This window comes from Mus musculus, chromosome 5 (genome assembly GCF_000001635.26).
Source record: "Mus musculus strain C57BL/6J chromosome 5, GRCm38.p6 C57BL/6J".
NCBI classification, from domain to species: Eukaryota; Metazoa; Chordata; class Mammalia; order Rodentia; family Muridae; genus Mus; species Mus musculus.
This window is the reverse complement of record NC_000071.6, coordinates 67,256,237-67,273,246: the sequence shown is the minus strand read 5'-3', so window position 1 is coordinate 67,273,246 and position 17,010 is coordinate 67,256,237. Positions and strand designations below refer to the sequence as shown.

Genomic DNA, 17,010 nt, shown 5'->3' with positions numbered 1-17,010 from the left:
TGAAATTCTTAGGAGTCCAGTGGTGTGGGGCATGCAGAGATATTCCTTCTAAGGTGAAAGATAAGTTATTGCACCTGGCCCCTCCTACAACCAAGAAAGAAGCACAACGTTTAGTGGGTCTATTTGGATTCTGGAGACAACACATCCCTCACTTGGGTGTGTTACTTAGGCCTATTTACCAAGTGACTCGGAAAGCTGCTAGCTTTGTGTGGGGCCTGGAACAGGAGAAGGCCCTTCAACAGGTCCAGGCTGCTGTGCAGGCTGCTCTACCACTTGGACCATATGACCCAGCAGATCCGATGGTACTTGAGGTGTCTGTGGCTGATAGAGATGCTGTTTGGAGCCTCTGGCAGGCCCCTGTAGGTGAATCACAGAAAAGGCCTTTGGGATTTTGGAGCAAAGCTCTACCATCATCTGCAGACAACTATTCTCCCTTTGAAAAACAGCTCTTGGCCTGCTATTGGGCCTTAGTGGAAACTGAACGTCTGACAATAGGACACCAAGTCACTATGCGACCTGAACTACCCATCATGAGCTGGGTACTATCAGACCCTGCAAGTCATAAAGTGGGACGTGCACAGCAGCAGTCTATTATCAAATGGAAGTGGTATATACGTGATCGGGCCAGAGCAGGTCCTGAAGGCACAAGCAAGTTACATGAAGAAGTTGCCCAAATGCCTATGGTTTCTACTCCTGTTACAATGCCATCTGCTGCCAAGCATGCACCTATAGCCTCATGGGGTGTTCCCTATGATCAACTGACCGAAGAGGAGAAGACTAGAGCCTGGTTTACTGATGGCTCTGCACGTTATGCAGGCACCACCCAGAAGTGGACAGCTGCAGCATTACAACCCCTTTCTGGGACAACCTTGAAAGACACAGGTGAAGGGAAATCTTCACAGTGGGCAGAACTTCGGGCAGTACACATGGTATTACAGTTTGTTTGCAAGAAGAAATGGCCAGATGTACGATTATACACTGACTCATGGGCTGTAGCCAATGGATTGGCTGGATGGTCAGGGACTTGGAAAGATCACAATTGGAAAATTGGTGAGAAAGACATCTGGGGAAGAAGTATGTGGATAGATCTCTCCAAATGGGCAAAGGATGTGAAGATATTTGTGTCCCATGTAAATGCTCACCAAAAGGTGACTTCAGCTGAGGAGGAGTTCAATAATCAAGTGGATAAGATGACCCGTTCTGTGGACAATCAGCCTCTCTCCCCAGCCATCCCTGTCATTGCTCAATGGGCACATGAACAAAGTGGCCATGGTGGTCGAGATGGAGGTTATGCTTGGGCTCAGCAACATGGGCTTCCACTCACCAAGGCTGACCTGGCTACAGCTGCTGCTGATTGCCAGATCTGCCAACAGCAGAAACCAACACTGAGCCCCAGATATGGCACCATTCCTCGAGGTGACCAGCCAGCAACCTGGTGGCAGGTTGACTACATTGGACCACTTCCTTCATGGAAAGGACAGCGTTTTGTTCTTACTGGAGTAGATACTTATTCTGGTTATGGATTTGCCTTTCCTGCACGTAATGCCTCTGCTAAAACCACCATTCACGGACTGACAGAATGCCTCATCTATCGTCATGGTATTCCACACAGTATTGCTTCTGACCAAGGAACTCATTTCACAGCCAGAGAAGTACGACAGTGGGCTCACGATCATGGAATTCACTGGTCTTACCACATTCCCCATCATCCTGAAGCAGCTGGGCTGATAGAAAGATGGAATGGCCTTTTGAAGACGCAGTTACAGCGCCAATTAGGTGGTAACAGCTTGGAAGGCTGGGGCAGAGTTCTTCAGAAGGCAGTATATGCTTTGAATCAGCGCTCGATATATGGTACAGTTTCACCCATAGCCAGGATTCATGGGTCCAGGAATCAAGGGGTGGAAAACGGAATAGTTCCACTTACTATCACTCCTAGTGACCCTCTAGGAAAATTTTTGCTTCCTGTCCCCATAACTCTAGGTTCTGCTGGCTTAGAAGTTTTGGCTCCAGAGAGGGGAGTGCTCCTACCAGGAGCTACAACAAACATTTCATTGAACTGGAAGCTCAGACTTCCCCCTGGTCATTTTGGGCTTCTAATGCCCTTAAACCAACAGGCTAAAAAAGGAATAACAGTGTTAGGAGGGGTGATAGATCCAGATTACCATGGGGAAATTGGATTACCTCTTCACAATGGTGGTAAGCAAGATTATGTCTGGAGTGCAGGAGATCCCTTAGGGCGTCTCTTAGTACTACCATGTCCTGTGATTAAAGTCAATGGGAAACTACAACAGCCTAATCCAAGCAGGATGACAAAGGACGCAGACCCATCAGGAATGAAGGTATGGGTCAATCCTCCAGGAAAAGAGCCAAGACCTGCTGAGGTGCTGGCTGAAGGTGAAGGAAATACAGAATGGGTAGTAGAGGAAGGTAGTTATAAATACCAATTAAGGCCACGTAACCAGTTGCAGAAACGAGGATTATAAAGTAATATGAATGCCCATTGTAAATTTACTAATGCGTTTGCGATTGTACGAGGGATAGTTATATCATGTTAGGCGTATTTACAACCTTGTTATTGTTTCATGTGAACATGAGATATTATTTGTGTCAAGTTGACAAGGGGTGGATTGTAGTGGCTATTCCTGGTTGTCAACTTGACAATATTTGGAATGAACTACAATCCGGAATTGGAAGGCTCACCAGTGACCCTTATCTGGAGGCTTGGAGATCCTTATCTGGATCTTGGTTTGAAGATCTTGAGCCATAGTGGCTATGGATTCCAGAAGATTGAATCTCCGAGTTAAGGAACACACCTTTAATCTGGGCTATGCCTTTCATCTGGGATTAAAGGTGTGGTGGAACACACCTTTAATCTGGGCTACACCTTTTGCTGGAGACAATATAAGGACATTGGAAGAAGGGAGTCTAGCTCTTGCTCTTGCTCCTTCGCCTGCTTGCCGTGTGAGACTGAGTAACTGCTAGATCCTTGGACTTCCATTCACAGCTGCGACTGAACAATTGTAAGGAATTGGGCTGCCGACTGTAAGTCATCAATAAATTCCTTTATTATCTAGAGACTATCCATAAGTTCTGTGACTCTAGAGAACCCTGACTAATACAGTACCCAAGGAGCTAAAGGGATCTGCAACCCTATAGGTGGACCAACATTATGAACTAACCAGTACCCCGGAGCTCTTGACTCTAGCTGCATATGTATCAAAAGATGGCCTAGTCGGCCATCACTGGAAAGAGAGGCCCATTGGACACGCAAACTGTATATGCCCCAGTACAGGGGAACGCCAGGGCCAAAAAAACGCCAGGGCCAAAAAAATGGGAATGGGTGGGTAGGGAAGTGGGGGGGAGGGTATGGGAGACTTTTGGGATAGCATTGGAAATGTAATTGAGGAAAATATGTAATAAAATATGTAATAAAAAATATTAAAAAAAAGAGATAATATGAAAAAAAATGTTTGCTTTTAGTTTAAGAAAAAAATACCTTCTCAATAATGGCCAAGAATGAATCAAATTAGACTTCAAGACTGTGCTGGCTAATTTTATGTCAACTTGATACACACTATAGTCATCTCAGAGGAGAGAACCTCGGTTGAGAAAATGTCTCTGGAAGATCTGGCTGTAGGCAGGCCTGTGGGGCATTTTCTTAATTAGTGATTGGTGGAGGAGGGCCCAGCCCACTGTGGGTGGTGCCATCCCTGGGCTGGTGGTTCTGGGTTAAGAAAACAGGCTAAGGAAGCCATGAGTAGTTAGTCGGCAAGCAGCTCCCCGCCATGGCTCTGCACCCTGCCTCCAGGTTCCTGACGATGAGCTGTGATAGGGAACCGTAAGCCAAAGAATCCCTTCCTCCCCAAGAAGTCGCTTTCTTTGCCTGTGGTATGTCATCAGTGACGGTAACCCGAGGACAAAAACATTCTTTTAAATGGAGTATTTTTGGAATTAACTGTCAAAACGTAAAGTTAATTTGCAAGAGTTAAATGATGTACAAAGTCCCTGTCCCCGGGCTATTCATGGCTGCTGGGGAAAGGAGTCATTGTCTTCAGCTGTACACACACCGGTGAGCCCACCGTGCTACACTGGATAGTTTCACACCCGTGGGCACACAGATGGCCCTGGTTTAAACTCAATGAGTAACAAAAAATTACAGGAAAAGCACTTGTAGGGAAGAATAGATTTTGAGGAGGATGAGAGAAATACAAGAGGGTCACACATATTGTACACATGCATTAAGTTGTTAATACATTTACTTAATAATCAAACAAACAAGTCTGGGCTTGTTGGGAAGGGTTTCAGCAAGAGCAAAGAGGAGAGTGATGGGGGCGGTGGGGTGGGAAAAATAACGAGCACTCAAAATACACATGTATAAAAATGTCAAAGAATAATAATTCTAAAAGCTGTTAAACACTGTGGGGTAGGGAGAACAGAAATCCCTAGTTTCCCTGCGTCTCAGTGACCCTTCTAGAGCAGCTGGGATGCTCTACCTAAGGATACAAGCTGACACCTGCTGACTCACAAAGTATGATATCTGTGCGGGCATCTTTATGTTCACTTAGCATCAATCTTTCAAAACAAGCATATTTGAATGCTTACCTAAAGAGCATAAAAACTGTAGCAGGCATCAAGAATATTTCATTACAAGCGATGAATTTCAGAATATTTTGTTGGTTAGTACTTAATTTATCCAAGAATGATCTCAACAGAGGTAAACTATTTGAACCCTTTGCCTAAAACAAAAGAAAACAAGCATTAGAAGTTACAAGGCATCGCTAACAACTCAATTAGTCACCCTAGTGCCAAAATATGTGGATGCTTGCTAAAGTGGCACCACATTTACATACAACACACTCATTTTCTATACATTAACCCATCTCTACATCTCCTACAGCCTAGTGTGACACAAAAGCTGTGCCGTTGTCTCACTGTACCATTTAGGGAATGCCAAGAAAAGCCTGTTCAGTACAGACACACTTTTTTGGCAAACTCTTTTGATTATGGTTGATCAAACTGAAGAACTAATGAACACCAAAGGCTATCAGTAGCACCCTTGACAGGTAATGCAGCCAAAGGCCAAGTATTTCCACGTAACTTTAAGAACTTGCTCATTGTGCTTCCCTGCTTTAGTCTATGTCTCCAAAGAACCCAAACACGCCAACACATTTTGGCATTCTTACTTTATTTCCCACAGAAAGTTAAATTCCACCCTCTCCACAAAAAACAGTGGTTATTTCTCCCAAGTTGTAACAAAATTCTGACTGTCCAGCAACAGTTAAAATCTCTGTGACCCTCAGATAACTACACTACAGATTCTGGAGTCCTTAGGGCTTCCGTGGCTAGAGAAATAAAGTACAATAAACCCACAGACTCGGGCCAGGCATGGTGGTGAACACTTGTAACACCCAGCACTCGGGAGGCAGACACAGGTGGATCTCTGTGAGTGCAGCCGAGGCTGGCTACATAAGAGTTTCAGGCTAGCCAGGGACTCTGTATAAAGAGACAGCCTCAAGATAAATAAATAAATTAATTAATTAGTTAATTAATTTCATGAAAATAACTCTTAAAGTTGCTATACAGACACTTCCCATGGTTCTACTGATGCATAAGTTAGTGACAGTGAAGAAGATCTCTGACGCCTTATCAAACTTAACACATTTAGTGAAGATATATATTTCAAACTTCAGGGAACTGGAAGACAATTTTAAGAATAAAACGCTATTTTGTGACATTTTAACCATACAATCTTCAAATCTAAAAAAAATTATCAAAGTTTGTGGAGACTGCAGGGACCTTTGGTGAGAACTGCCTGACACTCAAACTCATGCCAACTATCTACAATCTACAAGGCAACGAAAACAACAGTTTACTTACGTCCAGGACCTTCTTAGTGTATGTGGCAGCATGGAGCAAAGAAAATAACAAGACTGGAAAAATACTCACTGGAGAGCCATTAAGGAAAGCCTCATGTCACCAGGCACGGTGCGCACACATGTACATGGCTATGTATTACGTGCAAAGGAGCTGAAGCAACACCTGACTGAGCTTAGTGGAATGGCTTTTCCTTCATCTTTCAATCAAATGAAGTTTTGCCACCTAGAAGGAAATAACTTCTTTTCTAAAGCTTTCCAGCTGTCTGGAAAGTCAAAATCGTTTTCAATAAAGCACCATAAAAACCTCCTAAATAAAACTAAACTGCAGGCCACCCCAAAGGACGGAGTGCAGTGTTTACACCACAATGGACGTTTTGGGTTTTTTGATTTCTTACTTTTAGTTGTGTGTGCCTGCATGAGTTTACGTTCACCACACACATGCAGGTGTCCTAGGAGGCCAGTGGGCATTGGAGCCTTTGGAACTGGAATTACAGGCATTTGAACCGAACCTGGATGTGCTGCAGGTATGGAAGCCACCTCTCCAGTGCACCGACTGGATCTTAATCCCAGTCTTCCACAGGGCCGCTATGAAGGTGCACTGTTGACAGACGCTAATGGCTTAAGTCCCGTCACTTTCAGAAACTATACTTTCAAGAAAAAAAACCTGAATTTGTAAAAAAGAAGACTGTATACCTCAGCTTGCATAAAATCTACCACAGGTTCTATCAAGTTAATTACAATAGCAAGGAATTTTTACACTAAGTCCAATGGTATGGCCTTATACTGTGGGTAAATACAAAATTTTTATTCAACTTTTCAAAAGAAAAAATAGAAACAAATCCCATCCAATTTTTGCTAGGTGGATAATAGAATACCTATCAAGTAAATGGCAGATTATCAACATGAGTGGTAAAAATACTAGCCTGAAGATGTTCTCAATAGAGCTGGAGAGATGGCTCAGAGGTTGAGAGCACTGGCTACTCTTCCAGAAGTCCTGAGCTGAATTCCCAGCAACTACATGGTGGCTCATAACCACTTTTAATGAGATTTGGTGCCCTCTTCTGGCCTGCAGGAATACATGCAGGCAGAACACTGCATAAATCTTTAAAAAAAAATGTTCTCTGTGATCAGCACAAGAAACGAATCATTCTATTTTTCTGTCTAGGTAAAGGTATGGCATGGATGGAAATTGCTAAGTGCTAATAGTCTGAGTATCAAGTTCATTTTAACCTTAACTTACTTAGCACCCAAAACCCATTCCAAGCACCACTGAGCATCTCTGCCCAAATTTAGAAGAATCTAAATTCGAACTTGTGTTTTCCTCTGTAGCCTAAACTGGCCCCAAACTCTCCCTCCTCCTTGTTGAAGCCTCCTAGGTGCTGGGATTACAGGTTTACACCACCATGTCTGGCTCCAGTTTAAAACTCTTTAGTGACTCAGACTCCTTTAAACCTTGAAAACTACAAACTTCTCCTTTGTAAGGCCTGTGTGAAACTCTGCTGAAGCTTCAATAATTCAGCGTAAACTCTGACAGCGGCAGACTTGAAGCCTAATTCAGTAACAGACAATGCCAAAGTATAGCCTTCTGCCAGGAGCCAAGACCCTTGCTCGGGTTCCTGTCCTGGCTCTCACAAACCTCATCTTCCTCGGCCAAGTTTCATCCTCTGCCACATGGCTACACAGAGATCAAGGAGATCTTATGAGCAATTTATCCCTAACTGCCCACAGTTCACAAACCTCTGCAACATTCATCTTAGCTTTTGATGTCACCTTTTTTCCCCATCTTGATTTTTGGCTTTTGAGACAGGATCTCATGGAAGCCCAGGCTAGCCTTGATTTTCCAAGTGCTGCAATTACATGCCTGGTTCAATGTCACTTTTAAATTATTTAGAAAAGATAAGGGGTGAAAAGGCTACCATTTTAGTCTTAAGTGCCAGTCACTGACGGAGCAAGGACAATATACCACATTAAGAACAAAGGCCCAAGTACATGTGTAGGGTTACTCTGAGTCGCTTTTGCATGCTGCCGTAATTCCCAACTTCTTTATGAATTAGATTAGCATTCTTACCACTCACTAGTTCGGGTTCTTGCTACTGCTCAGTACTTCCTAAGAATTAACCTTGTTGGGCCAACTTGCTACGTTTTTTTTGTTTGTTTTTTGAGACAAGATCTCACCATGAAACCCTGGCTGGCCTGAAATGAGCTATGCAAATTAGGCTGGCTTTTAGCCTACCTGTGCCGCCTAGGCCTACAGGCCTATACTACCACAGTAGCTTACTTATGTCCTTTCTGTTTTACGTATAGCAGACTACTTTCACTTCATGTACTTTACTAAGTTATTTCTGGGTGAATTTTTGTCCCTGGCTCACCGGAAGCTGGGGGAGCCAAAGATCTTTTCTTATTTTAAGTAACACAGTGGTAGGACTGGAGAGATGGCTTGGGGATTGAGACTACTGGCTGCTGCTGCAGAGGACCTGAGCCGGATTTCCATCACCCACACAGTAGTGCACAACTGTCTGCAACTTCAGTTGCAGGGGTTGTAACATCCTCTTCTGGTCTCCACAGGCACCCAGCACGCATGTGGTACACATACATATATACAGGCAAAACACTCAGACAGGTAAGTAAAATGAAATTTGCATCTTTCCTCCAAGATATAAATAAAGTCAATGAAATAAAAATTTAAATATTGAATTCAGGTATAAACTTGTGCCTTGAATGTTAACTGTTAAATATCCAAGAACATTGAGAGATGAAGTTTAAATTCACAAAACAGCTCTACAGAGTTTATATTTCAAATTTTGGGGACAAAAATTCAAGTGACAGAGTAAAAGCAAAACAAGCTTTATGAACTCTATCATCACTGTATCCTTCCAACAGGAAAACTCCACTGTCCCAGCAATGAAAGGATACTTGTGACAGGGTAGGAGTTGACGAAGATGAGTGAATACAGCAGGTAGTGGCAGCTGTCCTCTAACAAGGCCTGAGCCAGGAACGCTCTGCTCAACTGGAAGTGAGGTAATCTCTGATGCAGCCTCAGAGCGCTGGTCAGAGCATTGGCCAGCAAAGCACGCTGGTAAAAGCTCGCTGCTTCATGCAACCTGCAAATTACCAGAGGAAAAGTTATTCTGAGACTTCAACAGCTACCACGTCTCTTCCTCCTTTGTGAATTGCATCATAATTGCACAACACCTAAATCATTTAATTGTCAATAGAAAACAAATTACACAAATGTACTCCACACTCTGGGAAACATCTCTTCACATACACATCCAACTGATTAGTATAAAGCAGTCATACTTTTGTCAACTTAAAAGACCTGCAGAATCCATCTCAACCCAAGACATCTAGTTTTCCTCAGCTTTTCAACGAGCAGTCACACAAACTAGAAATAAAACATCCTAATTGGTATTACCAGATTACTGTTGCTGTTAAGTGGGCTTTGTGTTAGTCTTAATCCCATTTACAATTGAACAATTCTAAAGCTAAAAAGCAGTCATAGATACTGACCGAACACCTCTGAGTCAGAAACAAGATAATACATACCCAAGAAGAGGCAGAACGAACAGAGCGGAGCAATAAACTGTGAACAGGCGAGAAAGCCACATTGCTGTGTCCAATTTATTGGTCATCATGAATTGCTAGATTAAAAAAAAAAAAATTATGGTACCCTAAGCCCAAAAACTATGTTAAGGACAAATTATGCACTATAATCCTATGAAGAATATTGTAACACCATCTTGTAATATTTGCTTTTGCAGATCAGTAAGTGGAAACTCACGTTACTTAACCACTTGCTCACACATATGCTATGGAAAGCATGAGAAACACTTTCAGAAAAAAATCGAGACAGTAAAACTTTCTGTGCTATTTCAACATTTATAATAATGGCTCCATCTACTTTAAAACAACTTTAAATAATGACTAATGGCTCTCAAGAGAATTATAATGTCTATTCTTAGAAAAATCTCAAACCCACATAGTCAGGACTCAGAACTGAATAAAGCATCAGATATTAGGTCTGGATTAAATAATCCGTTAAAAAGAGAAGTGTAAAATCGTTGCAACAGTTGGCATAGAACTCATTCGTCTATAGACGATTATTTGTCTATGTATATGCAGAGGTGCCTAGCACCCCCAAGTCACTGGAAATAAGCCTATCAAATATGAACTGCTATCTGCTTCTCAGGTCCCATGCAAGTTTACCCTGGTATCAGTGGCCCTAGAGTAAGCTTATCATGAAAGCAAGAACTTACACCTGCTTTAGTGCGAACAAGCGCCTCATACCAATTTCTAAAGGGGCTTTTGTATCTTAACTCTAATGCTCAGAAATAATTCTAATACCAAGACGTCACATATGTGGGTATGTGAACTGAAAGGAGTCTCACAATACACATTCTCATTAAATGTGGTGGCATTGTTTCTAGCTGGTGCTTCCAATAAGCTGATTTTGAAACATATTCATGCATCTATCTGAGGTTTTTAAATACTAGTTTTAAGCAATGTCACTGTTTTTGTGCATGTAAACATTTTTAGGAAAAAATGCAAGTATATTTAAAATTCAAGTGTATTTTATTACATGCCTTTTAGTTACATGCTAGCAATTTCAAGAATAAAATATACTGCTAGTTTATTCTATCTATAATTCTGCGATGCTACTAAATTTAGCTGACTGGCAACAGCAGCAGTCAAATGCAAGGATGAAATCTAGATTACCATGTCAGTTTGTTCAGAGCCTTCTCTTTACAATCCATTTGTTGGGCCATCAAGACGGCCCAGCAGTAAAGGCACATGCTCCCAAGGCTGATGACCGAGGTGTGAACCCTGAGACCACCGTAGATGTAGAGAACTTATAAGAATACGTTGTCCTCCGACCTCCACACATGATACTCCCTAATGAAATAAGTATTTGTGTAGGGTTTTCATTCTTTAGCAAGTCACTGAAGTGTCCATTTTAGACATCTATTCTAAAGATTTGATTTTATTATTTTTAACTGTGAGTATGTGTGGTGCATACAGTAACCAAGGAGTCCAGGGGATCCCACTGGAGCTGGAGTTACAGGTGATTGTAAGTCCTCCCCCACCCCCCGCTGTGGGTGCTAGGAACTGAACTAGGGTCTTCTGCAAAAGAAGCACTCACTTATAAACACGAGCCCATCTACCCAGCCCTTCCTCTGGGTCTTCTGCACGTACGTACACTCCATTACACAATCAAGGAGCTGAAGAGGCTGGTTTAAGTAGAGTGAACGGCCTGGTATATATAGTTCCACAACAAAATATTTTAATGGATCATGGGACTGAAGACTTGAGGACAAATTATTCACAGTTTCAAAGTATTAGGCCAGACAACTTCTTACTTACAAAGGGTGAAATCTATTTTTACAATGGCAAATCAGTTGATTCAGGATCATACCTAATTCCCCAAAGAATCAACATAAAATGGTTCTTGTGTCCTGAGAAGGGCATAATCAAAATGTAATTTCAGTTTCTAGAGCCTTCTGTAAAACAGGTCTAGACTTTTGAAACTAGGTGTGTCTTCAAAGCCCAGAGATAATAGAGGGATTTCCATGGACTGACTGGGAGTAAAGAGGCAGAACAAATAAACACAATGGCTGCTTCCCAAAGAGGGGAAGGGACAATGGACAGTTAAGGAAATCTGCACGTGAACTACAAAGTAGATTAAAATGCATCCATGTTCAATTCCCCAAATGTAATGAAGTGGAAAATAATACTTAAGTATTTTTGGGTTATCAAAAATCTCCAAATGGGTCAGCAAAGTTAAGTGCGTGTACACAGTACAGGGGTGTTGTAAAAAGCTTTTTAAAAAAAAAAAAATCAAAACTTCAATTTAAGGGCAAAAACACAAAAACTACCTCGAGTCGACCTGTAGATCAACATTTTTAATTATAAAGTTTACAAACGGGCAGTCCTCCTCTTTGTAAACGACTAATCAAAGAAACACACCACTCTCTCCCCTTTGCAAAATTTCTTAAAAGGCTTGAAGTAGGTACAAAGGGCAATACTACGACGCGCACCACGAGGCATGTGGGTTGAATAGATGGTATTTTCCACCTTGGGGGCCGAAGACGATCGGAGACCGCGGTGTGGGAAGGGGCAAGGAGGCCAACATCCCTAGCTGACAGGTGACAGCCGCCTGCTCCAGAACTGCCTGTTGTCGCCTTTGAAACAAACTTGGAGCTCCTCTGGCCGCCACTCGGCTCCTCCCTAACCCCAGTCCGGCAGGCAGCGGCTTCTAGAACCCTCTAGCCCTCTCAAACACTTCCTGCTCCTCGCCAACTCCGGCTGATGGAGCCGGGCGACCAGGCCGCTCACTTACCACAGCGCCCGCCCCTTGGGGGCCGTTCGGGGTCGTATCCGCCATGGGAGACACTCGGGAGCCCGGGACGCTGCAACAGCAAAGAAGAGCAAAACGTCAGTGCGGGGCGACGACCCTCCGACCTGCTTTCAGAGCCGGCAGGAACCCCAAACCCCCGGAGGAACGGGCCCTCCCGGACGCGTGCAGCACACAGCCGCAGAAGTCCCCCTATGGCGGCCCGGTAATACCTGCCCCGCTCGGTCCAGACCGAAGCTGCCTTTCTAGAAAGACCCAAGCGAAGGCGGAGCTTCGGAGAAAGGCCTTAAAGGGCCGATCGACGCCGCCGGTTCCCGGGGTTGCAAAACCGGAAGTGATCCTTTCGTTTCCACGTGAGTCAGGCGGGACGTTGAGAGTCACCGGGCGTGGTTTCCGGAGGCATGACGGGAAATGCAGTTTTTCTCCTTGTTTTGGTTCCACCTTCCCTACGAGCCAATTGGCACGGAAATGTTAAGTAAAACCACCGAGGCAACTTTCGTCTTAACCGGCACTCAGGCGATTTTCCTCGCTGGCTTCCGAACCTCAAAAATCTCTCTACTTCCATATACAGAAGCTTCAGAAATATCTATGATCTCTCCAGATAGCGATTCACCAAACCCTGTGATTTAGTTTTCTTATTTCAAGCACTAGTGAAACCGGCTATGTGACAGACGCTTGGAGGAAAAAAAAAAAAAAAGAACATAACACTGACCTTCTCAGAGACAATAGAGCAAAAACGACCACAAGCTGAGTTAATCAGGGGTTTCTGGAAAAGTAATTCTGGCCATAAATCTTGAAGGGAAAGGAAAAATTGTATATGAAAAGGGAAGGAGGTTCCAAATAAGAGAACAGAGCAGGTAAAGTAACAGAATGAATCAGGACAGTTCGGTGTGAACTGAATGAATGGGTCTGGGGGGGGGTGAAAGATTTGAACTGCTGAGAGGCAGGGTGTGTGGCAAGAAAAACATTACATGAGGGCACGGGAGGGGTTGGAAGGAAAGGGGAGAAATGATGAAGTTATATTTTAATTAAAAATATTTTTAAAGACTTATTATGTATACAGTGTTCTGCCTGCATGTATGCCAAAACTTCTGAACTTAACTCTGCAATCTAGGGAGCCAAGCTACAACTTTAAGCAGAAGTGTGACATCATCTATATTAGAAAGATCATAGGGAGGCCATTGCACACAACTAGGGAGAGCAATGAAATCCTGAATTGTGTGATGGTGTGGGAGAAAAGAACAGGAAAGAAGACTTGAATGTGGCTTCCATAATTTCATGTCTGGCTAGATAAAAGGTATGCAGGGGTGGGGGTGTCGTCTGCAGAGACCCGGAGAAGAGGCATAGAGAAAAATGAAAAAGAAGAACAGAAGAGAGAGGTGGAGGACAGGAAGCTGACTACAGATCTATACTCCAACTTAGGAACCGAGTATCTCTAAGCTCCTACTCTCTCAGAAGTACAATTGCCTTTATGATTCATGGCAGCCTAGGCGCCAGTCAGCTGCTGTCTAGGAGTCAAAGGATGCTCGGTAGAATGTTGTAAACTTTTCTTCTAAGGCCAATGTCCACATTCAGGTCCCCACAATCTCCAGTCTAGATTCCCTATCACCCAAGCTCAGCTAACACATTATCTTCTCTGCATTGCTGGAGTATAATTTGTCCCCTATTTTAGAATATTTATCATTGTCTAATATTTCTTTTTGATTATTTGTTTAATCTGGCTCTCCCACCATGTATGGGTAGTGTGTGTGTTTGTGTGTGTGTGTATGTGTGTGTGTGTGTACATGCACACATGTGTATCTTGGTTTACCTGGGGTGTCAAATACAACAGACTGAGTAGTTTAAACAACGCAACTTCTTTTTCCTCACAGTTCTAGATGCCTGGAAATTCTAAATCATTTTATCAGCAAGATGAGTTTCATTCTAAGACTTAGTGTTGCTGACTAGATCAGTGATCTTTTTACTCTTAGTAGCAGAATTTGATTTCCTTCTGCCTCTTCTGTATTCCCGAATTTTCTGACTATAAGTAACTATACGTAAGTAGATAACAATGCATCTGATTTATACTAAAGTTAGACCTTCAGTCTTCCCACTCTCCATAATAGCTAGATTTTCTCCTTGTGTTCCTATCTCTTCTAAAATATAGAAATCTGGAAGGCAAATGGAGTCTGTTTCTAAGTCCATCCTCAAGCTTCAGATGAAACCGTACGAGCAGATGTCATTTCAGTTTCGGTTAACTCAGTTCCAGGCCATTTGGGGACAGTAGAAAATAGACTGAGTCCACAGTGGAAGCTGAAGCTGCTCTGCAAAGGCACGAAAGCAAAGATTCTGCCGAGAGAATGTTTGCATCTTCCGCCTGATAGTTCTCTCTTTCTCTTCCCTCACTGCTTTCCAGCTTCGAAAATTACTCTGAGCACATTTTATTTATGGGTTAGGGCAGGCAGGCAATAGCATGTGTGTAGAGGTCAGAGGACAACTTGTACGCACCGTAAGCATAGTAATTAAAACCTTAAGTGTAATATTAACCATCACCCTATGTGAGTATGAACCCAGAATTCACACAGTAGGAGATCACCAACTCCTGAAAGTTGTCCTCTGACCTCCATACCTATGCCATGTCATGCCTGCCCTAACCTATAAATAAAATGTAATTACAACACACACACACACACACACATACAGCTTTCTCAGGGTGTACAGGCTGTACCCTGTCAGCCCATTTCCTCCTTTTCCCAGATGTTGAAGACTATTCTTAAATTGACTGAGCTCCTAAAATATTCTGTTCTGGCAAGATAACAGGTCATGTGACTAACTGGTATTTTTGCTTTTGTAATCAAACTCTGTCTAGAAAAGATGATCAAGACAAAAGCAAGACATGCATGTTAATATAAGACCCTGCCTACACTTAGTCAAAATACACATAATCAAGTGGGTTTGCCTTTATAAATAAACCCTGGGCAGACATGGCTAGGTGCTGCATCTTGGGAGTGCTCTCAGGCGCAACCCTGATGCTGGTTTGAGCACCAGTACCTAGATAATAAGCCTCTTCTTATTAAAATGTATTCGTGGCCATGATGAAGCCCCAAGTAACCTCTAACCCTCTAATAGCAGTAATCAGGCTCGGCAGCAAGTGCCTTTACCGATGAGCCATCTTGACGGCCCAAGACATCTTTTTAAATACACCGCATGGGCTTGGATTACCCATACAGCAGTGTCCCCCTCATGTGAGGTTTCACTCAGTGAAGCTGCACGCCAATCTGCAGCCAACCATGTAGAAAAAACTAAAGTGGAAACTCCAGAAAAATCTGGTGGACATCTGTCATCCCCGTTCTTGAGAGATGAGGAAGCAGGATGAGGAGTTTAATAAGGTCATCCTCAGCTACACGGGGAGTTTAAGGCCAGCCTGGGCTATGTGGGGTTTTGTTTTTAAAAAGGAGAAGAAAACCTCCAGGGGAATTTTTAGTTAGCTTGTACTCAGTTTTGAGTGATGTGACCAAGCTTTGTGTCATCTCACTTTAAAACAAAGAACATCTTCCTGTCATAGTGTCAGGTGAGTAGCAAGCAGCCTGATACCACCGTCTGTCACATCTCCTGGCATAGGCACACTCTCTCTCAATCTCTGTGTGTCTCTCTCTCTCTCTGTGTGTCTCTCTCTCTCTGTGTCTCTCTCTGTCTCTCTGTCTCTCTGTCTCTCTCTCTCTCACACACACACACACACACACACGCACACGCACACGCACACACACACACACACACACACACACACACACACACACCACCTCTCTCCAAGCTCTCATTCTGTAGCACTGGGCTAGCCTGGAACTCACAAAGACCCACCTGCCTTTGCTTGCCAAGTGCCAGGACTACAGGCATGGGCCACCACACCTAGCTCCGTATTGTCCTCATGGCAGTGGAGACACAGGTACAGCAGCACAGTAGTGTATTTTGAGAGAACACACACACACACATATAACTGATGAAGTATACTCTTGTGATTTTCCTCTATTTTAGTCTCAGTGTTTCTAACTATGCTTGCTATATAAGTTAAACTCGATTACAGTTACGTATGTGCAGGGTAACAAATACAACATATGTAGGATCAGGTACTACTAATAATTGCAGTGCTAGACCTCCCCTGAGCACCTTGGAGTATGCCCCCCACCATGCAGAAGTAGGAAAATGACTGCAACAAAGGTCCAATAACAGAAATTAAATCCAAACCAACATAGGAGAAATCAAAGGCTCAATGACAAAGCAACTGTGAGACACAGCAGAGACAGATGACCCCTTCTTTAGTCACAAGTACATTCAAGAGTTCAAATAACATCAAAGAGACCTAGTCTCCTCTCAGCCTCCCCCTAAGCTGATTTCATTGTCAAACTGGTTTCTCCCACACATTAGCCCATGCTCCACCAGCTCAGCAAGACCAGCTCACTCAACTTGCCCTTGCTCTGTGTTTTTATATGATCATCTCACTTCATTCTCACGACATCAAATTTACTTCTACAAAATTCCTAAGCCAGCCACTTGTCCTAAAACATAGTCAACAAAGTTTGGGACATTCATCCACCAAAGAGGAATTAATGGAATTATCTCAGAGTGTCCCTATAAAGACACCATGGATGCCAGAGGAGGCAAAAATTAGACTTTTTTTTTCTTGGTTTTTCGAGACAGAGTTTCTCTGTGTAGCCCCGGCTGTCTTGGAACTCACTCTGTAGACCAGGCTGGCCTTGAACTCAGAACTTCACCTGCCTCTGCCTCCCAAGTGCTGGGATTAAAGGC

General features: G+C 43.2%; 1 protein-coding gene across 3 annotated transcripts in view; it reads right to left on the bottom strand.

Moving 5' to 3' along the window:
• The window catches only part of Tmem33 (transmembrane protein 33), a 30,897-nt gene extending 18,215 nt beyond the window's left edge, over window positions 1–12,682 (bottom strand). For 2 of the 3 annotated variants that reach the window (NM_028975.4, NM_030108.2), the window contains exons 1-6: window positions 12,441–12,682; window positions 12,214–12,283; window positions 9,423–9,517; window positions 8,790–8,977; window positions 5,878–5,945; window positions 4,603–4,736 (exon numbers count right to left, since the gene is read on the bottom strand). In NM_028975.4, coding sequence (NP_083251.2) covers window positions 4,603–4,736; window positions 5,878–5,945; window positions 8,790–8,977; window positions 9,423–9,517; window positions 12,214–12,258 — 530 coding nt within the window. In that variant the 5' untranslated portion in view covers window positions 12,259–12,283; window positions 12,441–12,682. Of the gene's footprint in view, window positions 1–4,602; window positions 4,737–5,877; window positions 5,946–8,789; window positions 8,978–9,422; window positions 9,518–12,213 lie in introns of all 3 variants that reach the window. The other variant, NM_001285452.1, reaches the window with a different exon arrangement.
• Between the last annotated feature and the right edge of the window lie 4,328 nt (window positions 12,683–17,010).